At 38.2% G+C, this 27,567-nt stretch overlaps 1 protein-coding gene across 1 annotated transcript in view; it reads left to right on the top strand.

Moving 5' to 3' along the window:
* Positions 1–27,567, top strand: part of LOC136880867 (myosin-3) — a 299,781-nt gene that overhangs the window by 175,709 nt on the left and 96,505 nt on the right. The window contains exons 24-28 of the mRNA XM_067153408.2: positions 7,306–7,389; positions 17,510–17,593; positions 17,711–17,791; positions 23,069–23,161; positions 26,527–26,625. Coding sequence (XP_067009509.2) covers positions 7,306–7,389; positions 17,510–17,593; positions 17,711–17,791; positions 23,069–23,161; positions 26,527–26,625 — 441 coding nt within the window. The remainder of the gene's footprint in view (positions 1–7,305; positions 7,390–17,509; positions 17,594–17,710; positions 17,792–23,068; positions 23,162–26,526; positions 26,626–27,567) is intronic.

Raw genomic sequence — 27,567 nt, 5'->3', positions numbered from 1 at the left:
CTACCGCAGTCAGTGAGTTCGTGCTCTTGTGCCTAGATTGTTCTGTTGGTTGCCATGCAATGTGGTGTACAATTACACAGCTCCACATTGTACCACAAAATAGTCACTGTTAGCCACTATACACATGTGCCAGCATTGATATTGCTGTTGGATATGATACTGAAAGATATTGGCAGGAAGATGTTGTATAGCTGCTCCTGTGTTGGTAATGATCTCCTCTGCAGAATGATAGCTACATTCATGTAGGGTTGCTTTTGTGTCGGGTAAGAGAAAGAAATCCCGTGGTGCAAGATAAGTGCAGTAAAGGAGGGTGTGGAAAAACAGTGACTTTACCAGTTCCACTTGGACAAGTACAGAGCAATGTGCAGGGCATTATCATGAATCAGCCATGAGTTTTCCTATGCTACAGCTCAGGATACTCACAATGACAGTGAAGATCTCCTCTTGAAGATGTTCTTGTTTATAGTTGTTCCTTATGGATGAACTCCACGTGACCAATCTATATACAGTATATAAAAGAACATGTCCTGACTGACTGACTGACTGACTGATTCATCATCACTGAGCCAAAGCTACTGGACGTAAAGAAATGAAATTTTGAGGATATATTTATATTACAATGTAGGTGCTCGCTAATGGAGGATTTTTGGATATTCCTTTGCTAAGGGGGTGAAAAGAGGGGTGAATTTTTAAAATTAGTGTATTTATATCTCAAAACTTTAAAAGTTTACAGATGTAAAAATTGGTATTTAGAATCTTCTTTAAAAATATAGAAATACGTATTTTTTTGTTTTCAGAAAATCCCAATAGGAGGGGTGGAAAAGGGGTTGGATGCCTTTAATGAGGATACTTATATCTCAGAAAATGAAGAGTACAGACCTGAAAATTGGTATTTGGGATCACATTCAAAAATAAAGAAACACGTATTGTTTTGTTTTTGGAAAATCCAATTAATGGGGATTAAACAGGAGTGACTAATTGGAGTGAATTTTTAGAAAGACTATATCTACAGTACATCTCAGAAACGTAAAATGTTACAGGCGTAAAAATTGGTATTTGGAATCTCCTGTAAAAGTAAAGAAACATAGGTGATTTGTTTTTGGAAACTCCACTTAAGGGGAACTAAAGGGGGTGAAATTTTAAAATGAGTATGTCTACAGTATATCTCAAAAACTTAACATGTTACAGAAGTGAAAAATGGTACTTTTTATCTCTATTAAAAATAAAGAAAAATGTATTCTTTGTTTTTGGAAAAACCACTTGGGTGGGGAGTAAAAGTGACTGAAAATGGGGTTGAATTCTTTTAATTAGGATACTGATATCTCAAAAACTGAAGATGTTACAGACATTAATTTTGGTATTTGGAATCTCCTTTAAAAATAAAGAAATACGTTTTTTTTTCTTTCGGAAATCCACTTAGGGGGGGGGGGGGGTGGAATTGAAAAATTAGTTGAATTATTTGTATGGAGATACAGTTATCTCAAAAACAAAAGATTTTGCAGACGTGAAAATTGGTATTTGGAATCTGCTTTAAAAGTAAAGAAACACTTACTCTCGGAAAAACCAATGAAGGGGTGGAGGGGTGTGTGAAAGAATTGAAAAATTAATCAAATTAATTGTATGAGGATACTTACATCTAATAAAAACTAAAGTTGTTACAGATGTGAAAATTGGTATTTGGATCTCCTTTAAAAACAAAGAAAAACACGTTTTTGGGGGGAAATCATCTTGGGGGGCAGGGCCAAAATGAAGTTGAATTCCTTTTATGAGGACACATTCAAAAACTGAAGATGTTGGAGTCGTGATAATTGGTATTTATAAGATCCTTTACTATTAAAGGAAAATTCACTGGGGGGTGGGGGCAGTGTGAAAGGAAGTGAAAAAAGTTATTTTATTTTATTTTATTTTATTTTATTTTATTTTATTTTATTTTATGGGGATACTTATATCTCAAAACTGAAAACTGAAGGTAACAGACGTGAACATTGGTATTTAGAATCTCCTTTAAACATAAAGAAACACGTCTTCTTTTTTGTTGGGGCGGGGGGGAGGTAAGCAACTTAATGGCGGTGGGGTGAAAAAGGAGTTGAGACCAATTGATTTTACTGTTCATAATGTACTACTTGATTCTGATCATAAACCGATCATTTTTAATCTTTCCTGGGTTCGTTTTCAAGAGCCCTCTTTTCCTTTGGAGAACTTAAATTTAGATTACAGTAGATTCTCCCGGCATATAAATAAAAATGTATACATTTGAAATAAATGATAGGAATGATATTGACCGTGCAATTGCTCACCTCTGTAATAAGGTCAATAATGCACGGAAGTATATCATTTGTATCGCCAGAAATCTCGCGCACTTGCCTACGTCTGACAGTGGTGCTGGTCACATTGTCAGCAATGACAATGGCAGCAGATGTAATAATAATAAAAATAATAATAATGTTCTGGACCATTGTCAAAATGTGCGGACTGTGCTGGAAACAGGTCCTGGATGGGTTACGACTATGAATGCAGTCCGACTGTGGGTTCAGTACCGCCAAGGCACCCAAGACGTCGCCAGCCGGATCTCCTCAAGGATTTGATCCATATTAAAAATAGTTATAGGAAAAGATGGCAAAGATTTAGGGACCTGACTGACTGGCTGGAATACTTGGAGCTAGCCCGGGAAGTACAAAATCGATTGCTGGAAAGTAAGATTCAAAAATGGGAGGAACTTTGTCGTAATCTCTCAGAAAACAAGTCAGATCGCGAATTTTGGCGGATTATACAGTATATAAAATGTTAAGCATTCAATTATAAATCTCAGTATAATACCTTAGCGAAGCATGGGTATCTTGCTAGTTAAAAATGAAAGAAATAAAGAAATTATAAAAAGAACAGTTCAAGCATCACTCTGACTTTTGGCCTGTTCTGTCACATTATTTTCCTTCATTGTAATACGGGTAATTTCTGGCTTCATCTTCTGAACATTTAGCACTGTTTACAGTTGGAAGGCACAAGATTAGCTCATGCAAATCAAGTGGGCTGAGCAATACTGATATTACCATGATTGTGAATGATATGAGGTCAACTGAAATTGACTGTCTTTAGTAACTTGATTTGGAAAAAGAGGCTTAGGGTGCTGAAGCTGAAGAAAGTTCCACTTCATCAGAAGATGACAATTCTGACTGGGTACTCTATAAGCCTAAGCACACTGATTTTATGAAGTTCCCACCACCCTGTCAGTCTCTTTCACACTATTTTTTCATAGATGATGTAAAGAGATATTGGCAAACCAATAAGCTAAACAAAAAACATGCTACTATAGGAGAGAAGTGTATGGAGCACTTGGAAGAATATAATCATGAATGAACTCAAAGCATTTCTGGGTGTCATTCTGAATATGAGATTAAGCTTAAAATCCAGAAAGCAGGACTATTTCTCTGAGGATTGGCTTGAAAATTAAAAAGTTTTTCAATGGTAAATTGCAGCGCTTGAAATACATTCTGTGGATAGCCTGCCCAAACCATGCTAAGAATTATATTCAGAAGGCCATGAATTCCCTAAAGTCTAAGTATTGCCTGAGAATCTCTAGCTACGTAAATTCTTCCATTAAAACATGCTATTTTTGGAGTAAACATTATGCCAGTACACATCTGACTTACAAGCTTAAAGGGGTAATTGATATTTTGGAGCCATGATATCTGTAGTCTCACAATATCATTTATCTTCTGTCTGCCTTTTTTATCATTAACTGCAGTGGGTTTTATTTTCTTCTCTTCAGTACATGACTCAGATTAGCTCTCCTACCTATAACAGCCGATATCAGCTCTTGTTCTGTTCGAGTCTCCCTTAGAACTTCGCTTGTCATAAGGTCTGTCATTCCCCAGTGCAACCACTTGCAGCAGACGCTCACATCGCCACCTATCAAGTGGACCGTCAACTCCTCTCCACCATCGCAACTTATTTTTGATTCGGCCGGGTGACGCCGCAACTATAACTTCGCACCCAGCCAATACAATAAAGCACATCGGCCAGACACCAAGTTGGTCGTCGGCCTACCCACCATGTTCACCTGTGTTGTCCTGGACGTCAACCAATCCATCTCCAATGAAACCATCATCTCCGACCTCCGCAAGACTGGAGTATATTCCACAACCAGGCTCTACAAAGGTTCCATACCAGCAACAGATGTCCTTTTTGTCAAGACTTCAACAGACCGTGACAATCTTCTTGCTGCTGGTGCTCATATCCGCCGACGCCTCCATCGCGTGGAACACTTCTAGCCATCTTCTTGAACAACTACCGGACTACTCAACTGATCTACCTGCACCAGTTGACTGCTTCCTCTACACCACCTCCTTACATCCGCCCGCCACAACCGTTGTCCTTTCCTTGCACCACTTCTACCACTACCATCACCACAACCACAACTACAACCTCCTCTGTTCACACCTCCCTCATTGCTTCCATCACTACTACGATTACTGCCATTCTACCCCTATAATGACAACTACTCTCCCCATGCCTTCCACCGCTACCCAATCCAGCCAACATCAAGCAACTGAAACTGCTACCGACACAACGCCACCACCATCACTCAATTGCACCTGCGTCATATGTGGAGTGGACCCACTCTTATCCACAGATGACATCGTTCAAGAATAGGTGTAGTGTATTTAGACATTTATTAACATTAAAGGTTACAGAATGTTACAAGAGATGGTGCACAGATTTACAAGTTTGTAGAGGGATGATGCAAAAGGCCGGGGGACGAAGGAGGTTTTTGTGCTATGGTTAAGGTAAAGGGCTAGGATGTGAAAGATTACAAGAGAAGTTATGCAGAGAAGTGAGTAAAATATGGAGGGGTTTGATGGAGGTGGTATTGGGGAAGAGAAACTGGGTGGAGGAGAGTAAAAACGGATTTGTGGACTCGGTGGATGGAAAGGAGGAGCTGGCCGGGGAAGGGGACGAGATGTGTGAGGTCAGTTAGAAATTTGGGGAGGAGAGCGAGATGGTTCAATTGGATGATGTATATCACTGAATGACATAGAAGCCATACTTAAATTTTTAGCATGCTGTTGTATTTCAAGTGTAGGTATTAAAGAAAAAAAATTTGTACCCAGTACATGACACCAGCAGAGTTCCCACAGAATGCTCTGGATCGGTCCTCCAAACTTGTAAATGTAGGTTATCGTTAATGTTCCACATACGTTGATCCAAATGAGTCCTGTGAATTTTTCTTTAGTTTTAATTGTAGACCATCATCCCCATGTACTTGACCATGTCAAAATTGTCTGATGATGGATCTTATTATTTGTACTGCTACTGCAATTATTAGAACTAGTATATAGGTAGGTACACTGGGACTTGATGTAAGTTACAGTCTGAGCATTTTTTTGGAATACCTCAGGAGTAAACCACTCTCAGTACAATCATGTAGTTATATAAATGATTACTTCTTCTTTACAATGTGAAAAATATCAAGAACACTTTTATGCAGTTATCACTACTAGCTTGTATGATTACAAAATTCATCAAACGAAAAGAAAGTTTAGATTATTTTATCTAATAACTTATCTAATAATCTATCTAATCTAATAACTTTCTAAAATTTAACTCTTTTGGAGGTAAGGTGGATGATGAAGTTGTCAGGGATATGTGGCAATGCTGTCTCTCAGTGATATAGTCATCAAAAGGAGAATAAAAAGGAAACAGAAGGCAAGCTGACCTCACCACCTTCTTTTTCCCCAGAATTTTCTCCATTACACGGGATCTGCTGTTCTGCTACAACTCTTCTGCAGAGCTCTGTTGTGGACGTCTTTAGTATTGAGATCCATATTGTGCCTGTTATGCCGTATGCTAAATGTCATTCTCTTTGTTGCTCTACCACAGGGTTGACATCCAACAGGATGGAGTTGGAGCGCTGTTTTGCCACAGAATCGTCGTCTCATCTCATAACGTGACTGTGCCACCAGAGTAGGACTTTCTTGCTTTTACACAGTTGGGGTAAAACGAGCCTTGACATATGGTTATTGAAAGTCAGTCAAAGGGACTATTGCAGCATATTCTTCTCCATCATGTGGATGGTCTATCCTTATTAAAGATCAGCATTCTGTTCTGTAGAGTGCTTAAAAACTTCTGCCTTCAGATGTTTGGACTTCTTGTTGTCTTAGGAACACCAGAGACTTATCTCCACTTGAGCCAAGCTGCATTGAGTGTGTACATGCATATAATGAACAGTAGTGGAGAGAGGGCTGAACCTTGATAAATGCCAACAGTGATTTTAGTTGGATACCGGATTATAATTGAAACATTTTAATAGAGAAGCTGGATTTCACTCACATATATTTCTGGAATATCATGGTTCTGAAGATCTTTCCAGATCAGATCAATTGGGAATCTATCAAAAGCTTTCTCTAGGTCCAGGATGACTCCAATATATGTGGGTTAAAATCAAAAAAAGAGAGAGAATATATGTATAAAAACAACAGCTGCCTGTAAAACCCTATCTACTTAGGAATATTGTAAACATTTGCAGCTTAGAATGCCTTCCACTGTAATACCAACTTTCATTCCAACTACTGTGGTAGATATTGTATGGTACTTCCACAAACAAAGACACATTTGGACAAACAAATAGAAAATAATTAAACTAAAGGTGGAAAGCTTTTTATACATCTCATCCAAGCTAAAAGCAGAGTACAAGGAGCAGCTTGAAAATATTGCTTCCTTTTTTTTTCTTCTCTCAAGAACATTAATGGCAGTCATGCTGTCCAGGTGTAGCAAGGCTGCCTCTTATATGTAGGCCTGGAATTGGAAACCCAGCCAGGTCAGGATGTTTTGTCTTGATCTGATGGCTGGATTTGAGGTCTAAAACAATATCGATGAGCCTTGAGGTGATGAGATAGTGCCCTGTTCTCAAAAATCAAGAATAACAGATGAGAGGATTTGTCGTGCTTACCTCATGTAACCTCATAATCTGTAGGCCTTGGGGCTCAGTAGTGGTCACTTGACAGGGCAGAGCTAATCAGGGCTAAAGCTCCAGTGTTGTGGGAAGGGGCTGTATGTCATTTACGAGAAATCTTTAATAACTTCGTATAATTTTTATTTAGTCACCATCATTCTATGCACTTGGACACCAACTATGAGCAAGATACTGTATTCTTAGGAGAAAATATGCAGGATGATTTTGGCATGGACCCAAATTTTTATGTACATGGTGGAAGGATGGAGAAGTCATACTTACATTTTTAACATGCTATTGTATTTCAAGTGAAAGTAATAAAGAAAAATTAAATTGATATTTTTTATTTTTTTCAGTTGGGGATATCTCGTGAAATCCGAAAGCATAAAGACAGATATGATGAACACTTTGATGTAGGCCAGTCTCCCAATGATGTAAATGTAAGTTTTTCTTAGTGTTTTACATATGGTACTCCAAATGAATCTTGTATTTTAAGAGCATTTGTGATTGATCATAATCATCATCTTCATCATCGTCATCATCATCATCACAGTATCAGTGTTCTGAACAGTTGCATGTCCAGTGTGCTATGTCTTCATCTGTTGTTCTCTAACTTTTGCTTTCCTTTTCATGTTCTAGTAGCTTCCTTCGTTCAGTTTGTTGATGAATTTTGCCCTCCTACATCCTCTTTTCTTCCTTCTCTCAACAGTTCCTTGAATAAAGTGTGGCTTCTCAAGTTGTATCTCTTCCAAGCTTCTTCCTTTTGGTTATTGTTCTCTTTCCTTATTTGATCTAAACCTCTTCCTATTTTATTAAAAAAATTATCAGTTTTATTTCATGCTACTGCAGTCAATAAGTTTGTGCTCCTATGCGTCTAATTGCCACACAACATGGTATACAATTACACAGCTCCACATTGTACCACAAAATAGTCACTATACACATCTGCCAGCATTGATATTGCTGTTGGATACACTTCTGAAAGTTATTGGCAGGAAGTTTCTGTACTGCTGCTCTTTTGTCAGTGATGATCTGTTCTGCAGAATGATAGCTATGTTCATGTAAGTTTGCTTTCAAGTAGGGAATGAGATAGAAATCCCATGGCGTGAGATCTGTGCTGTAAAGGAGAGTTTGGAAAAATGGTGACAACTTTGGACAAACATGGAGCAATCTGCAGGGCATTGTCATGAAGCAGTCATGAGTTCTTCCTGTGCCACCTCTCACAAAGAATAAACTAGACAGTGAAGATCTCCTTGAAGCTGTTCTTGTTTATAATTGCTCCTTATGGTATGAATTCCATGTGCACAATTTCTAATGATTTTTTAAAAAATCACCACCTTGGCTTTTGACCCGTTCTGTCACTGTCACTGAATTTAGCCCCGTCATCTGAATATTTTGCTAGCAAGATCTGCTGTAGCGAACAACTGCAACACCATGTGGCCTGTCCATGACCTTATTAACTGCACTAGATATTATTCAGTTGGTTTTCAGAACGTATCAATAATTGTAGTTTAGATTTATCTATTTTGCTTTAGCAAAGGTCATTTTTATTTCTAAATTGTTGTGTGTAATTCAAAAAACAATTCATTCCATTACTATGACAACAATTTACTTTTTTTATAACATACTTCATCCTACTGTATGAGCTACCCAATTTATCATAATTCAGCCTTCATGAAGGAATATACACTGAGTGGCTAAAAGTCATGGGAAGACACTGAACATGATGTTAACGAGTTGCTCCTCCGCGAGCTCTCAAATCAGCTGCAATATAGCAAGGCAATGACCTGCAAGGTGTTGGAATTGTTCTGGAGGGATCTGGACCCATGCATCTTGCACAATTGGTCTTCAGTAGTTGGTGCGGGGTTCATGGAGTGTACACCAGTATCAACAGCATTGCATAAATGCTCGATTGGATTAAGATCGGGAGATCTGGAGATCCAGTCCATGGTCATAACTTCACTGGAGTGCTCCTCCAACCACCTGCATGCATCACAGAGCAGTCACATTGTGCCTTGTCCTGTTGAAACATGGCATCTCCATGAGTTTACTTGAAAGCCAGAAAGGGATGCAGATGGTCTGAAAGAATGTCCACATAACGTGCACCTGTCGGTGCTTCCTGCAGCTGGACAATGGGGCCTAATTGCAACTATGAGAACACCGCCCAGACCAGAACTTAGCCACCTCCCGCCTGGACACAACCTTGTTGACACGCCACCAATGTGCCATGGTCCATTGACGATGTTTGCTAGCCGATGCATGTCGTTGAGCTCTGTGTCGAGGTGTCAGCAAAAGAACACTAGTTGGTCGTCGGCTGGTGAAGCCTATGTGGTGCAGTTGCCTCCTTATAGTCATGGTAGAAAAGGGTTCCTGACTCCCATCATTCAACTGAGTGAGATCTGACTCACAATAACCCGTTGAGCACCCAGTATGGTTTTGCGGAGGCGACATGATGACCGTTCATTAAAGATCTGTGGTCTTCCCGTGTGGCAGTTTACATGGGTGATAACATTCTCTCTGCGATATTGAAGATCCACCCTCAACACCATCTACCTTGGAAACCCGAATTCGCATGTAATCTCCGCAGCGCTATGACTGTATGCTAATGATCATACCACATTCGAAGTTGGTTAACTCACAACGTGTTGCCATCTTCATGACTCTGGTGTCTGTGACAGACTGCTCAGCTGCGCTGCAGCTAGCCGCAATACTCAGGGGTCTACACGGCACATTTTCTAATGGAACACCCGTTCCCATGACTTGGCCACTCATTGTAGGCCTTAAATGCTAAAATTCATTCAGAAAATTTTTTGAAATTCAGTTAATATTCCCTGAAATTATTCTTATTTGTTTCTCAAATACAACTGGGAGAGGTATAGAGCAGCAGACAAGCAAGGAAGCAATTTCTGATGGATGCTATGTGCAAAAAGCGATTGATATGGGATTAACTTCATTGAGACTGGTCTATGGAGATTGGAGGAATGTCATATTTCAGATGAAAACCATTTCAAAGTTTGTGGCCTGCATGTTCCTTATGTGCATAAAGTAACATCACTGAAAGCGTCACTGGCTCATATTCAACAAGCACTTAAAAACACCCTCAAAAAGTGATGTTCTGGGAATGTTTTACCTACAAGGAGCCAAGGGTATGATGAACAACGACCAGTACATAGAAATGCTTTGGAGGAAGGTGGTGTCTGATTTATAAAAGCTCTCTCCAGATGGTGAATGCGTTTTTCGACAAGATTTTGCACCATGCCACACATCAAAAAAGATCAACAAATTTTTCTAAGACAATTTTTGGCCCAGCGACTCATCTGATATCAACCCCATTAAAAATTTATGGGCAATTTGTAAGAAGAGAATGGTGTAACTGGATAGACAAAAGAAAGTAAGCATGCCATGTTCACTTATCAAGGTGTGGTTTCATGACGAAGGGATCAAGAATATTTGCAAAAAATTGATCTAATCCATGCCAAAATGTGTCCGTACTGTTTTGAACAAGAAAGCTCAATAAAGTATTAAAGTATGACTTTCTGTAATTGCAGAACTGATTTTCAGTAGTTTTTACAACTTTTGTTATGATAAAACTTTCCTGTATCTTGTTTAAATTAATTTGCACACTACTGTATATTTTCATTTCCTTGGTACACAGATACTATAACAACACGTCATTCATCGGGCATAGTTCCTTCGTGCAAACAGTAATCATGAAAGTTCAGTATTCCAGAAATATTATCAATTCCAGCTAATTTTCTAGTTTTCTACTTTTGTAATATGTGAATATCTTTGTCATCGTAGGTAAATTTCAGTATTTCACTAGTATTAGTCACCTCATCTAAGTGGACTGTATAATTAACACAACATTATGCCTGGACATATCATTTATCCAGCCATTTCCTCTATCCCTGGCTCTTTCTCTAGTTAGTCAACAGCCTTTGCCTCACTTGTGGCAGAAAAAGTATGAACAGTACACAAATACAATCCGCACCCCATCTTTTTGCCAGCAGATTTTGAAAAAAATATGCAGGGATTATTCACAAATATTCTGTACTAGTGTTTTACCACCTGAATTCATCATTACCATTTTGTCTCCTCGCTTTCCCTGCTTTTGCTTGGCTTTCCTTTTATCCTACACTTTTCACATTGGGATAAGGTTCTGACAAAATGGCCCCTCAATGAATATTGAAAGCCATCTTTCTTATGAAGCTGGAAAACACAAATGAGCTTAGTGTGGCTGAGGAGAAATCAGTGTAAATGAACAGGGATTGATGAGGAGAGAGCTTATCTATTTGAAGATATTAGTATATATAAATGGAACAGTTGTCCTTGTCATCTAATCAACATCCAGTATTCGGGAGATATTGAGTTCGAACCCCACTATCGGCAACCCTGAAGATGGTTTTCTGTGGTTTCTCATTTTCACACCAGGCAAATGCTGGGGCTGTACCTTAATTAAGGCCACTCCCACTTCTGGCCCTTTCCTGTCCTTTTGTCGCCATAAGACCTATCTGTGTCAGTGCGACGTAAAGCAACTTGTAAAAAAAAGTCCTCTAATGCTGTCATGTTTATCCTTATCTCCTCTTTCTTTTGCTCCCTCTATTGTTGCTGACCGTTATCTTCTTATCTATTTTTTTTTCATGCTCCTGTCTTTCTGTACATGACTTAATCTGTCACTTGTTTATTAGTTATAAATATTTTTGTGTAATGAATTGCGTTGCCAGTAGCTAACTTTTAAACTCAACTGTGATGGAAGACTTTGTAGGTGGTGTTTGTTGTTCTGAAGGGTATGTAGTTATTGAACTTTCTAGCTCAAAAATATTCTATTATTGAAAGAGTAAAAATTAAGATAAATTATCTCTTCCAGATGGATCTATCAGCTGAAAACTATGATGACACATTTCGTACTAAAAATCCCTTTGACCTCGAACTTTCTACCAGGAACGTATATGTAATTTATTTTTCTGGGAGACTAAATGCATGTATTGCTATTTCTTCTCTCATCTTCCTGTTTGATAGCTGCATTCATTACAAAATTGTTTAAATGATACATCAAAAGTGATCATAATTCAATATAAATATTGAAGGTACACATTTGTGCAACGTTTGTCACAAGGGACCAGTGAAATATACTAAATCTGAGTTATCTACACCATTATGTGTTAAGAAAGAAAGTAAATTTCTTCACTTTATCTAGTCTTGGTTCTAAAGAGAATTTAATCTTAGGGCTATGAATGGCAACTGTCCATCCTCATAGGGCAATGGTGTAGTTCTCTGGTTCAGTTTCAACAGTGTCTTTAGTGGCTGACAAGTCGCACTGTAGAGTGGCAGTCACTTCTGTAGTTAGAGCAGATTAAGAATACAAATTTCCCTTACATATGTCTTTGAAACGAACGTGTGGGGCTTCATACCTTTGTATGACTCACTATACAATAAGGCCTTCGATATTTACTTGGGGTCCATGTGTCTGACATGACCCAATTCATCTAAGTCATGTGTGACAGCAAGTCATATATACTGCAGACACGGGCATGCTGCAGGACTTCGGTGATGGGCACCCTGCCTCTGTATGAAATCTGGAGGATCCTCCAAAGACAGCTGAGTTGAAAGCCGTAAATCTCTTTCTTGTGTCTAGCAAAGGTTGTCCAGACTTCACTGCTATAAAGAAGTGTGCTGATAAATATAAGGCTATACTTTTATCCTAATCTCAAACTCAAGTAAATGTCAAGTCGCCAGCCCATCCTGGTTCAGATCAGTGATATTTGAAGGTGCTCAAATAAGTCAGCCTCATGTTAATAGATTTACTGATATATAAAAGAACTCCTGCAGGACTAAATTTTGCCACTTTGGCATCTCCAAAAACCGTAAAAGTAGTTAGTGTTATTAAGTGTCAAATCAAATAATTTAAAGACAGGAACATGGAAAGGAACACACAATAGTATACCAAGCATGTTAGCTGCATGGTTAGGGACGTGCAGCTTTGAGCTTGCATTTGGGGAGATAGCGGGTTCGAACCCCACTGTCGGCATCCCCAAAGATGGTTTTCCATGATTTTTCATTTTCATACTAGACAAATGCTGCAACTGTACCTTAATTAAGTCCACGGCCACTTCCTTTCCACCACTCCTAGCCCTCTCCTATCCCATCATCGCCACAGTACCTATCTGCACCGGGCGAGTTGGTAGTGCAATTAGGGGCACCTGGCTGTGAGCTTGCATCCGGGAGATAGTGGGGCAAATCAAACCTAGAGAAATAAATGTTTCTTTTCACATTCCTCTCTCTATATTATTCAAACTGAATGCAAAGTTTGTGGGTATGTTTCCCTTAATCACTGTTCCTCTCTGTATAGCTCATCTCAAAGGCCTAATTTCAATAAAAATATTTTGGAACAGCAGATTTTCTTTGTCCTTCTTTGTTCTGTCATTTACTATATCCGTCAAAATCTTCTGAGTGTCTGGGTAAATGGTGTGAGGCTTTCTGTTCAGTGGCTACTCTTGACTGGGAAAATCTAGCTATCGCTACTTTATACACAAGATATTAGATATTTTTTTATGAGGTTGCGTTATTGGAACATTTCTGACATAAGAATGCAAAAGGTTAAGTACTTTTCACAGTAGAAGTTAAAGGGATTAGTATCAGTTTCTGAGAACTGTGTGAGTGGCAATAAGAATTGATATACTGAATGAAATTTCTGCATGTGCCAGCCACATATGTCTCTTAACCTGGAGTCCGAGGGTTGAATTACCAGTTCATACGAGGGTTTTAATCCCGGTTAGAAGATCAGAACTAGGTTCGCATGTCTTCATAATTTTAACTGAGAAGCTGTCTAATGTTAGGGACAGTAGATCCAGTATAAGAAATTAAAAAGTAAAAATCTCTTCTGCGGAGGATGTTACTCTGAACAGGTGATGCTCCAATATTTGCAGGCCATCTGGCTGAGCAGCAGTTGTTATCTTGGCAGGTTTTAGACTGTATGCCTCACTGCGTTGAGAGGAGATGTGGTATCTAGGTAGAGAGTAACGTATAAAAGGTGCCCAAATTAATAGCAGTAGTACAACACTTGTTCGAAAATAACTGAACTTTGAAAATAACTTTAGAGGGCTTACCTGCTGTCCAGTTACATTTGTCTCCCCTCCTGTATTAATACAACACTCCAAATGCCAATTCCACTTATGGAAGCAGTCCTGATAGGCGATTTGGTGGATCATGCACAGTTCTGCTTATGATTTCAGTTTGATCTATTCAGTTATCGTAAATCATCATCCTGTCAGGGTGAATTTCAGTTTGACGAATAGAAAAAAAATACCAGGGCTAGGTCAGGTGACTATACCCTATCTTAAATGATCTGGAAGTCAACAATAATAATTCTAAACACATGCGCATTGCAGTACTGCCCATATAAAAACATCAGTCAGGAAAAAGCAAGATTGATAGATAGTTTGAATAACCCGTAAATAACATTTAGCAAAAGGATACATTTAAACAATCACCAGAATCAACCAAGAAAATATGTAATATAATTCTGGAGATTGATGTAGCCACCAATTTAATTGCTGGATTAAAGATAGGTTAGGTACTCAATTGCGTTCATAGTGCCGTAATCACTGTTAAAGTTGTTCGTATGTATTATGATCTATTCCGTGGCATCCTCCATTAACCGATTTAGATCCTACATTGATTTTTTCTTCCATCTTGATGACAAGTTCAAACACATTTCTCAATGTTGAGCAATCATTTATTTAATTCCTTCAAGTAACAGCTTTCTTTCTTCTGCAAGGATGAAAATTTTGGTAGTATGCACCACAGTGCCCTTTATTTGGCTGCAAACATACAGTAAACAATGTTACAGGAGTTATCTTAAAACTTGCCTTCCCCTCTAGCAAACTGACAAATGTGCAAATTGTCAAAAAATTAGGAGAGCTGAAAGAAGTTTTAGTTACTTATGTCAAATCATTTTTTATATTTAATGATTGGTTTTCTGTGTTAGCCATACAGAATGAGCTGCAGATGTGCGACTTTGTCAGAGGGTAGACATTATGTAAACAATGATATCTAGACCAAAACTTCAGAACTGCAAGTTTCCTAGTGCATCACTTTTATGAGTTTGCCATAGTGGCGAGGATATCATCTACCCGATAGACGCACAAGTCCCTAATACGCTGCGAATGGCATCAAAGAAGTTTGGACTTGATGTGGTTCAGTTTGTAAAAGATTCCCTTCCCATCCAAATACTTAATTATATCCCCTTTTCATAATTGGCTCAGAAGTTTCTCAATTCTAACCTATTTGTAAGGCAAATTGGGCTCAAGATGAGAAAGAATACATATTAACAAAGCATTCTTCAAATACATATCCTTGTAGAACGTCCTTCATGGAGTTACGTTTGAAACATAGTACCTCTCTTTTCATGAAACCTTTATCATTGCTGGTATGAGTAATAATAATGGTGTGTGGCTTCCAGAGATGCAGGTGACCTGGTGTAGGTCTTTCCTGCATGTCGGTGAGGATGGGGCCCTACCTAAGATGAAATCTAATGTGAAATACAGCACAAACACCCAGCTCCCAGCTCCCCAACCCATCCAGGAATCGAACCCAGAACCTCTTGGACCAAAGGCAAGCATGCTAAACAGTTAGCCTTGAAGCCAGACAAGTAATTACAAAATGTTTCCCCTTCCCTGAAGGGTAATATAATAATTAATTTTTCTTAAATATTTTGTGTAATGATAACATTGAACAAATGAGCTCAGACGGCAGTGAGCCAGCCTCTCACTGCTGGATACCGTGGTTCAAAACCTGGTCACTCCATGTGAGATTTGTGCTGGACAAAGCAGAGGCAGGACAGCTTTTTTTCTGGGTCCTCTGGTTTTCCCTGTCATCTTTCATTCCAGCAACACTCTCCATTAACATTTCATTTCATCCATCAGTCATTAATCATTGCCCCAGAGGAGTGCGACTGGCTTCGGCAGCCGGCACACTTCCTATTCTTGCCGCTAGATGGGGCTTCATTCCATTCCTGACCCAGTCGAATGACTGGAAAAAGGCTGTGGATTTTCATTTTCATAAGATTGAACAAATGAAGATGCAAACTGAGGATGTGTTAAGTGCAAGCAGTGGTCAGGTCGCAAGAGACGGTGCTAGTTTTATAGGCCTTATTAGCATGCCAACTCGGGTAAAAATATTGTGTGTGGTAATAAGATAGGATGAATAGTGAATGAAAATTGAGGTTTTGTAGTACAAGCAGTGATCCAGCACAGGTTATAAATGGACTACAATAGTTGAAGACCTAATTATTTACATATCATCATCCTAACTTTTGTGGATATGTTTTGTTTGATAGCATGGAGCGAACTGTGAATGAAAGGTGAGGTTTTGAAGTCAAGGCTTATAAAGCGTTGCACTTACAACAATAAACTAAGTCCTGAACACCAAAACAAAGACTAACTACCAACGTCATAAATAATGCTATATTACTAAATACTGTATTAACAAGGAAAGGCTTGAATCAAATTCACTAGCACGTCATGAACACCAGCACACAGCAGTAAACAGAAAAGCTATTCCCGCATGTGGGTTGGATGTTCGTTAAATGAGCCGCATCTAAATAATACAATGACTGTTCCACTGTTGAAACTACACCACTTTCAAAATATACTTCAATGCACAAATATTGAGTAAGAATTGGATCCTAACCGGTTTTTGAAGTGGAAAGTGGAGCTAAACAGGTCTAGATGACATACATAAAACATTTGTGTGGAAATAACATTATGCATACAAAATATTTGTAATGCTTTACCAAAAGGTAGGCTAGACCAACTCATTTCCCAAGGTTTTTTTTTTTTCTTTGTTGTGTTTACTTTATCCCCCAAGTTATATCAGATGGAGTATAGAGTGGGTGGCAAAGGTATCTTTGTTTTTGTCAGAAATTTATGATTCAGCGGGGATATGTGAGCTGGCATGTTATCATCGTGGAAACTCCAGGAGTTGTTTTTTCCTCAAGACTGGTCCTTTATCTCAAATATTTTAAGGCCTCAAGATAATATCGTTTGACCCTCGGGAGATATTCACGGCCCACAACACCACTGGTGTCAAAACAGACCCTCTACGGCACTTTTACATTCGACCTGACCTGCCACACTTTCTTGACTCTCGTCAAATTTTTTTCCCACACTTCTGTGTGTCTCCATTAAAACTTTCCCTACTTTGAAGCAGAAGTGCTTGTAATATTCAGACATCTCAACAGCCACTAAACATACTCATAAAACTCACAAACTAACACCTGCTGAGTAAAAACAGATTACTTTAGAAGTGCATGGCGAATGGGTAGTTATTTAGGAAGGATAGCATTATAAAATGCCACTAACTGAAATACTTGTGAGACTTTATATTTACAGTCAAAGTTTGTGGTGGTTTTTTTTTTTTTTCGCATGCAACATAGACTGCACTACCTTGAGTGAAAAAATTGGCAATAAACTGACAGAATCTTTGCAGAGTTACCCCTGATGAATACCTTGTTACATACGCCAAAGATTAATTTACTCACGGTATGTTCATCTCTTCCAGATGGAAACTCCTGCAAAAGAGAAAGAGTACGAACCTTTTGATACACAACCCATTGCCATGAAATATCCTAGCAATAATGCAAGAGTAAGTAACATTTAACAACGTTTGTCTTATATAAGTCCAAATAAATTTAGTTTGTCCTATACTCATACATGCAACAAATCATGGAAATGAATTGTGAAAATAAATTATTCCTTCTAGGTCGAGCAAACAACAGAAGTTGAACGAGAGAGGTTTCACAAGGCAGAAGATATTTATGGCTTTGGCCGCTCTGCAGAAAAGGTACACGTCATATACTACATTGCCATTAATGACTGGCCATCCCAGAGATACTCTCATCATCGTTTCCCCTTTACCAAGTGACATCAGATGGGGCAAATATAGTTCCTCTCCACAATTCCTCATCCAACACTGTATTCCAGTCCACGTTCTGTTGTCTTACGCTCTTCTTCAAAGTCCATCCTTCATAATCTTGTTCTTCCTCGTCCTCTCTGCCCTGTCATCTGTCTTTTCAGTGTTTGTCTTGTTCTTCTTTCATCTGTTTGACATATCCAAACCATCTCAATCTGTTCTGTTCAAGTGTGTCATTTAGTTTTTGCACATTGAGCTCTTTTCATATGTCTTCATTTGTCACTCTATCCCCTCTTGTCCATCTCTCAGAGTCAGTGTCCTGGTTTCTGCTGCATATGTCATTATATGTAAGTAATATCCCTTGTACATTACTTCTTTAGCCTTCAGTGGTACATCTTTATTCCATATTAATCCCCGTACCTTGTGGTAGAAGACACTTCCCAGTTGTATCCTTCTACTAATTTCCACATCCAGTATTCCATTTTCTGTCAGTTCACTTCTGAAGTTTTCTACTATTTTCAATTCCTTGTCTCTTATTTTGATAGCTCTTTTTCCTTTTTTACTTCCTCTACTAATCTTGCTCTTCTCCCCATTGTTCAGTCCTTCTATTCAGTACATTCAGCTGCTGTTGTGCCTCCTCATCTTCTCCCTAGATCACATCATTCCCTCTATAATTTTCCCTTGCTGCCTTTACTACATCATGCATCACCATAATGAAGCACACTCCCTTGTTTTAGTCCATTGTCAAGTCCAAACCATTCTGATCTACCCACTGTTGTCTTCACAGAGTTGCAAATTATCATATACAGTACTGTATTGCTTTTATCATTGCTGTTACCTTCTTGCCAATATCTCTGTGTGTCATGCTGTCATATGCCTTTTCTAAGTATATAAATATTATTATATCCTTTCCTTATCCCATGCTGTTTTCCATGAACTGTCTCAGAATGAAAAGTAGTTCCACGGTTGACCTTCCACTCCGGAATTCAAACTGTTTCTCTTGAGACTGACTTTCCACCTGTACTTTAATTCTTCTTTCCAATACGCTTTCCATTATCCTTGCAACTTGTAAAATGATGGTGATTCTTCAGTAGTTACTGCACATCTTCTTATCTCTTTTCTTCAATACAGTGGAATCTCAATTCTCCGTTTTTGGAGGGACCACTGAAAAAAAAAATGAAAAAAAAAAGTAAAATATTGGAAAACTGAAAATCCGGGAACAAAGGAACCATCAACAATTTGGCTAAACATCACAGAAATGAAATATGTATAATTATGATCTTACAAACACTCCAAAATCAAACCAAACTACAGCCCCAATGGGCTTTCACCTCCCAAGTGACCGTTGCTCAGCCCGAAGGCCTGCAGATTACGAGGTGGTTCATGGTCAGTGTGACAAATCCTCTTGGCCATTATTCCTGGCACTCTCGACTGGGATCACCATCTCACCATTCAATATCTCCTCAATGAAAGGTAATTGTAGGTTGAGTGGACCTGGAACCTGCCCTCATATCCAGGTAAAAATGCTTGACCTGGCCAGGAATCGAAATTGGACCCTCCGAGTGAGAGGCAGGCAAGTTAGACCGCAGAACTGGCTTCAAACATCAATTACCAGCATGTCAGTTAAAAATCTCAAAACTTTACATTCAGTTTTAACAGGGAAACTTCACAAAGTTTACACAAGGAGTAATTTTAATACCACCTATTCAATACAAACTTCGTCACTTTCCCATGAACACTCCTTTCATTTCAGCAACTTTGATCAGCCAAACTCTTTGAAGAATCTAATACCAGTATCGCCAAGCCAAACAACAATCGACCACAAGTAGTTTTTCATTCTCTAATGTAATAAAATAAAGGACATTACATACAAAAACACCCAACATGATGGCAAAATCCCTTTTCGTAATCTTGCATTGTAATTTGGTCACCAGTATGCTGTTCGTAGTCAGTTTATGTAAATCTTGTACCGTGGGCAAAAATTAGGAACATCCCTCAAACTTTATGTTATTAGTTAAGCGTCAACCCGGAAATGAAGATCGTAACCTACGAATTAGGCCCACATCGACTATCAAATGTTATGTTGAACTCGAGAATACAGTTTCGGATGTGAGTATCGATTCTCAAAAGTTCTTGAATGCATAATATTCAGTTCTTGCCATCACTAATCATAATCAAATTGGAAAGAGAAAAAATATCATCAAAACTTAAGAAATTACAGTGTATTCTTGGTCTTGAGCTCAGCTGGAAAGCATGCTCACTGTATAAGTACAAGTGGGAAATGATACGAACTTTTAAAATGTAACATGCGCATATAAAACAACTGCAGTTTTTATAACACTTTAACACAAAAATGTAAAAAATCCCAGTCTTATATTAGGGTCAAAACAGTTGTAGGCAATCCCAAAACCTCTAATGGCTTTATGTATATATAATTTGCAACATCTGTTCTGGTCTTGACAACATAATCATATTCGATAGTATTAAAATACTAAATTTGTGTTAAGAAGGAGCAGTTTCTATTCCTGCCTGAAAGCCCAGTGACTATACAGTGCCCTGAGGGAAGTGCTGAAAACCTGTTCGGCCATACAATCGAAAAACAAAGAAAAAAGTAAACTTCAAACACTGAACATACGGTAATGTAAACCTTTTACAAGTACAAACATTTGACCAAATTTGTTCTGTCTTCAAGTAGAGCTAGAAACTTAATTTTATTCCATATTGAACGGGGATTACAGTAAAATGAAAATGTTAAAGGTCCACCTTTTCAATACCATGAATGTTTATTGATGTGAATATATATCACATAACGTTTAGAAAAGGTTGGTACTAATTTCAACACTCATTGCACGTCATCATCAGCCAACAAATCAATTGCTATTCAATAAGTTGCATTTTGCTCAATTGATTTGTTGGCTGATGATGCCGTGCAATGAACGTCGAAACTAGTACCAACCTTCTCTAAATGTTATGTGATATATATTCACATCAATAAACATTCATGGTATTGAAAAGGTGGACCTTTAACATTTTCATTTTACTGTTCAAGTAGAGCTGTCGAAATGCACTCGGTCTCCTTCTGATTGTTATGGCCACACTCTGCTTTATGATTTCCAAGGATTCTCCAAACAATGCCGCCCGAATGCGATGCTAAGATAGCCCCTTATGTAAGATCACCAACGATCGCTTTTCCAGTACAATACTTGTTCTAATTATCTCAATGATGGGCATTAACACCTAGATCCATAGGTATGCCATAGCCATCCTTTCGTGAGATACATTTTCTTGAAAAACACTTGATCGAGGATTTAGCGTTGATGGGACTGAAATTTCTGGACGGGTGATCCAGGAAATCATTTCTTTGAGGAACGAAAAATGCAGGATTTTTATGTGATTTAATTAGGATGTTTGCGGGACCATGTAATTTCAAGGAAAATCCCGGATACCGGAGTTTCCGGGAATGTATAATCAAGGTTCTACTCTATTGATATTATAACTCCCTATTCTGAATCCTCGGGCACATTTCTCTCTCCATATATGCTTTTGTATTCTATTAGTCCACTGAAGTCCTGCTGGTCCTGCAGCGTTGATCATTTCTATGGCTACTTCATCTATTCCCACAGCTTTTCCTATCTTCTTCTTTTTAACTGCTCATTTAGTCTTAATCATTGTAATATCTGATACCTCCTCTGTTACTTTTCCATTCCTGCTGCCTGGACACCTTCTCCTCATCTCTGGTTTCTCACATTCAGCAGTTCACTGAAATATTCTTTCTCTCTGTTCATTATCTCTTCTGTTTTTGTTAGTATTACTCCTCCTTATTCTTCACAAACCCTGTGTTCACTGTTTCATTCCTAGAGTTTCTTAATATTCCAAATAACTTTCTCCCACAGTTCAAATCTTCCTTTACTTCCTGGGTGAATGTTTCCCAAGTTTTCTTCAGCTATGGTTTTTTGCTTCTAAGTATCTCACTCCACTCTCTTCAGTCTTTTGTGTTTTATATTCCTTCCAAGCATTCTTCTTTTACTTTGTCTTTCACTTTATCATTCCACCATGTTGTCTCTTTCTCTCTTACCTTCCCTGATGTTTTGCCGTATGTTTTCTCTGCACACCTTACAAATGCACACTTAATATTATGCCATTGCTGTTCAACATGACTAATATCTATCCTTGGAATCAGTTTTTGTAATTCTTTCCTAAACTCTTCTGAACCTCCTTTTCCTTCAAGCTCCAGACCCTCATCTTTCTTTTCTCATTTTTCTTGTAGTTTTGTGACCTTGTTTACCTTCAGTTTTGCTATCACTGATCTATGGTATCTCCTAAAGTCTTCCTCACCGAGCTCGATAGCTGCAGTTGCTTAAGTGCGGCCAGTATCCAGTATTCGGGAGATAGTGGGTTCGAACCCCACTGTCGGCAGCCCTGAAGATGGTTTTCCATGGTTTCCCATTTTCACGCCAGGCAAATGCTGCAGCTGTACCTTAATTAAGGCCACGGCCACTTCCTTCTCAGTCCTAGCCCACTCCTGTCCCATCGTCGCCATAAGACCCATCTGTGTCGGTGCGACGTAAAGCCAATAGAAAAAAAAGTCTTTCTTAGGCATAGCTGTAACATTCATAAGATCTTTCCAATGTCCTTTCTTTACTAATATGTAATCAAGTAACTTTTTTGTTCTTTTGTCCTGGTAATCTGGTAGTCTTCTGGCAATTTTTCTTCCTGAACCATGTGTTTCCTCTTATTAGTTGGTTTGTCAGGCGAAAGTTCATTAACTTATCCCCTTCTTGATTCTTATTGCCATATCCATTAGGTCCCAGTATCTCTTTTCTTCTCACTTGTGTGTTCAGATCTCCCTTCATAATTACTTCTATATCTTCAATGTATTTCTCCATTTCTTCAAGGAATTGTTCTGTATTCTCTTCTTTATTTGCAGTTTGTGGAGCATTTACTTGGAACAGAACTCATGTTCCTGTCTCAAACTGTATCATTTCTTTGATAATTCTGTCATTGATCTTTTTCATCTCTGTACCCTTCTTTCAAATTTCTTTCCCCTCTTCCTCTCCATGTTGTTTCCCTAAGACCTAGGATGGATCTGTTCTTCTCTTTCATGAAATCTATCGGCACTTCGCTCTTGTCTGTCAGGGTTAGGATGTTGACTGTCCCGATCATGTATATAAATATAATTTCACTATGGAAATTATTTATTTATTCTAGATGGAGCAAACAACAGAAGTTAAACAAGAAAGGTTTCAGAATACAGAAAATGTTTATGACCTTGGCCGCTCTGCATCAGAAGTGCATGTCCAGGTATGTCGTACACTACATTGCCATTAATGACTGGATACCTGTATATACTGCCTTGACTGGTGCAATCATGTCATGAACGTTTTGCCCACCACTATCACTGCCTCTATTCTTTTAGGAAGGATTTCTACTAAGCTTCAGTAGATGTCTGCTCATACTCTCTTCCATTCTTCCTGCAATATTGCAAAAATCACGGTCTCTATTCTTGTTGGAAGGATTTCCGCTAAGTTTCAGGTTTCAGTCCGCAGGTACTTTCTTCCATTCCTCCTGCAATATCGCAAAAATTTCTGTAGTTGTTTTGGGGCAGTCTGATGTGGCTGTCAACTGGACTGTAACTTGACCCATGGCACAACAGCCCAGATGGGCATCAGCTTCTTAGACGGAAGTGCTGCTTGGTTGTTATCCTTGGCTTTAAAGACTGGGGCTTCTTCCTCATTATCAGATAGCTCCTCTATGGTATTTACTCAGGCTGAGTGGACTTTGAACCAGCTCTCACATCCAGGTAAAAATACCTGGCCTGACCATTATTTGAAACTGGAGCATCCGGGTAAGAGGCAGGCACGCTGCCTCTAGTACCTTGGGGCCGGTCATTCCAGAGATACTGTACTGGATTTAAATCAGTGCTTTGGACCGGCCATTTGATTTCATACACTCCCATTTCAACAAACAACTAAGGCATGGCCTTTGCTTTATGAATGGGAGGGTTGTCATGTTGAAAATGAAAAGGGGCTAGTTTGAAATTGTTGATAAAGGGTGGGTAACATCAATTAGTCCACTATTGCCTTATAGGCAAGACCAAACCATGAAAAGCAGGCAAACACCATAATGTCTCCTCTGCCAAATTTCACAGTGGGAGTAATACATTGTGGTAAGTAATGCTCACCTGGCATTCTGTAGATCCATACATGTTCATTGGACTGCCATGTGTAGCATGATTCATCACTCCATTTGATGCTCTTCCATTGCTCTAGAATTCAGCAGTGAGTGTTCAGTTTAGTGATTTGGTGGGCAGTGATAATTATGTCCCTTCCAGCCTTGCATCCACTTTGACCATTGTAATTAATAAATATTTCTACTGAATGCCCATGACTGTATGTGGACTCATGACATGTTTAACCCTCGAACTGCTGCAGGTTTATCTGTCAAATGTTGCTGTTATTTTCCTCAATACCCACCATGAAAATGAAACCATGCCTGTAATCACATATTAGTCCTAATATATCCATATTATACATCAATAGAAAGCTGGAAGACTTATCTACATGAAGGCGACAGAAATAATAAAAAACATTGTTATGATTTCTATCGTAAAATAAAGTTATATATTTTTTTGAACAAAGGGAATTGTTGAAATGTTTTACTCTAAGAAAATAATTTCTGATATATAGTTTATTCCTGAAACATAATATTCTGAAAAACGCAAGTATGTTCCCCCATGGTTCTACACTTTTCATTTAGAATGCTAAGTAAAACTTAACGTTTTCTCGAAACGGATTTTGAGGTTTCTTTTCACGAATTTCAAAACTACAGATTATCTTAGTTTTCTTAGGTCAGTTTCATTTTTTCCTGTGGTGTGATCAAGTTTCTTGTAACAATCTACCAAATATCAACAGTTCACGCTTATCCCTTCAGTGGTTTCTTTAAATATTGGTGTACTGCCAGTAATTACAACATAACCTGCACCAACTTCAAAATCATTCTGGTTATCGGAATTTCCCATTACTTCCGAGGCACCTTGTACTTCGCTGTCACTTTCATTACTTTCAGGAATAATTTCCTCGTCGGAATTAACACCATAATCACTGTCACCATCAGTACTGTCACTAAGATCTTCGAAAATCAAGCGCTTGATTTCAGAATCGTCAACAAAGCGGGCTGCCATCTTGATTCTAAGAACATATCAAAGTACTTTCATTTCTACAGCTAAATAAACCTCTCCAGAATGTTGCTTGATTTTCAAAGACTTTCGAAAGTGAAGATAAATGTATCAGTATTCAACTGGTACATATAATAGTGGGACCTGGTGTGACGGAATAACGACACCGTCTGTCAGAAAGACGATCACACTTGACAAAAGACTGCACTGTCTTCCAGAAAGACGGTCCGTAGTTCTAGGGTTAAGTGACATATGGGATCAGACTACCTTCTTTTCGAGATTTCTCTTGGTCATTAACAAGGATTTCATAAGGAGTTCATATAGAATGAGGGAAAGTGTTGGATGGGGACGTTAAGCCTTGAACAAGCTGTTTGGGTGTTATTCAACAGGAGTTGGTTATGTGGCGACACTGGATTTCACCCTCTCCCTACCTCATCATCATCATCATTTTACACTCAGATGCGCATTAATATCTGCACCAGGCAAGCCAGACATGTCCAGGTACACTCCCTGCACTAAATGTTACATGATAAATAAATAAATAAATAAATAAATAAATAAATAAATAAATAAATAAAGAAAGAAAGAAAGAAAGAAATAAATAAATAAATAAATAAATAAATAAAAAGTCTACTGGAGAATATTTTGTGTTAAATGAATAGCACTGTTAGTTTCTGAATTTTAACTCAAGTTTTTACATTAAAACACTGGTAACCTGGCAACTTGATGCCAATTCAGAATTCATTACAAGTTCATATATAACTAAGGTTAAGTTATAAGTAGGTTCCCACCTTCCAATACTTATCAATTTCTATACAATAGTTTTATTAATTACATAATATAAACCAGCTTAATCTCTAGGACATGTTTCATTCCAATTATGGAACATCTTCAGCTAAAAGATTTGACAAAATGGCAAGACAATTAAAACACATATGATAGTTATGATGATAAAATAAAATGTCCATTCATGTTGGTTAAAAATTTCAACAAGTCAGTGTCCAAGTGACAAGTAAAATCGGCGATAAGGTTCTTCTTTATGTTGGGGACGTGTATTTTGTTGAAATTTTTAACCAACATGAGTGAACATTTTATTTTATCATCATAACTATCATATGTGTTTTAATTTTCGTGCCATTTTGTCAAATCTTTTAGCTGAAGATGTTCCATAATCGGAACGAAATGTCCTAGGGATTAAGCTGGTTTATATTATGTAATTAATAAAACTATTGTATAGAAATTGATAAGTATTGGAAGGTGGGAACCTACTTATAACTTAACCTTAGTTGTGTTGAGCCAATACAGGATAAAATATGAGATTTATAAGCTGTAAGTTCATATATGGAAGAGATATATAAATTACTTCTAGAAAGAAAGTGATATTAAGATATTAACTTCTAAAGTTGCTGACAATTGATTGAAACAAGTGCAACCTATAACCTGAATATTCATTGCAATTGAAAGCATATTGATTTTTTTTTTTTTTTTCTAGGTGGCGCCTCTAGCTGAAGAGGAAAGAAGCTATTCAGTTAAGCCAAAAGGCTTTAATAAGAAACCTCCCAACTTTGAATACTCTACCAGTAAAGTAAATGTAAGTTATACTTATTCCACACATGAGGATTGTCATTACAAATCATGTCATGTTCACCCAAGGTCAAAATTGAGTTCGATACAATTTTATGTAGTTTTTCATGTACTTCATGTTACAAAATCAAATTGTGTCAAACCATGTATTTTCCTTGTTTTTTTTTTTTAAATATATTTGTTTGTGGCGTCGACCTCTAGAGATCTTTTGCCACTACTTACACCATATGTTTGAACCTGTGTGTAATTGGAATTGCAGAAGTGTACGAGTGTTGAATGTGAGGAAAGGAATGTTAAGGAGAATACAAACACCCAGTCCCCAGGCCAGGGATATTAATCATTTACAATTAAAAATCCCTGACCTGGCCAGAAATCGAACCTGGGGCCACCAGGTGACAGGCGGACGCGTTGCCCCCTACACCATGCGACTGGACTTCCTTAGTGTTAATGAGGCCTGAAAAGTAACTGTCATTTTACACTCATTTATAATATACAATGTTTCTTGTCAAAGAAATAGTTTCTGTCAATAACAATAAAGCTTAATCCAGTATTTGGGAGATAGTGAGTTCGAACCCCAATATCTGCAGCCCTAAAGATGATTTTCTGGGTTCCCATTTCCACACCAAACAGAATACTGGGGCTGTACCTTAACTAAGGCCACGACCGCCTCTTTCCCACTCCTAGCCCTCCCATCGTCGCCATTAAGACCTATCTGTGTCTCTGCGACATAAAACAACTTGTAAAAAAAAAAAAGTTTAATAATTTATGTACTTCATTGTAATCAAATTCATTACAGATAATACTGGACACTTCCTACTTTCTTCTAATTAAAATGGGAGACAATTCGCAAGTGGCACTTGTAGTGGCCTGGCCTGGTATCTTATATCAATTCAGATTTCAGTGCAAGTTCATATATGGATATCCCCCCCCATGTCACTACAGCTCTTGA

Source organism: Anabrus simplex, chromosome 9 (genome assembly GCF_040414725.1).
Source record: "Anabrus simplex isolate iqAnaSimp1 chromosome 9, ASM4041472v1, whole genome shotgun sequence".
Taxonomy (NCBI): Eukaryota; Metazoa; Arthropoda; class Insecta; order Orthoptera; family Tettigoniidae; genus Anabrus; species Anabrus simplex.
Note: the sequence above shows the minus strand (reverse complement) of the source record. Positions and strands in the feature narration are given on the sequence as shown.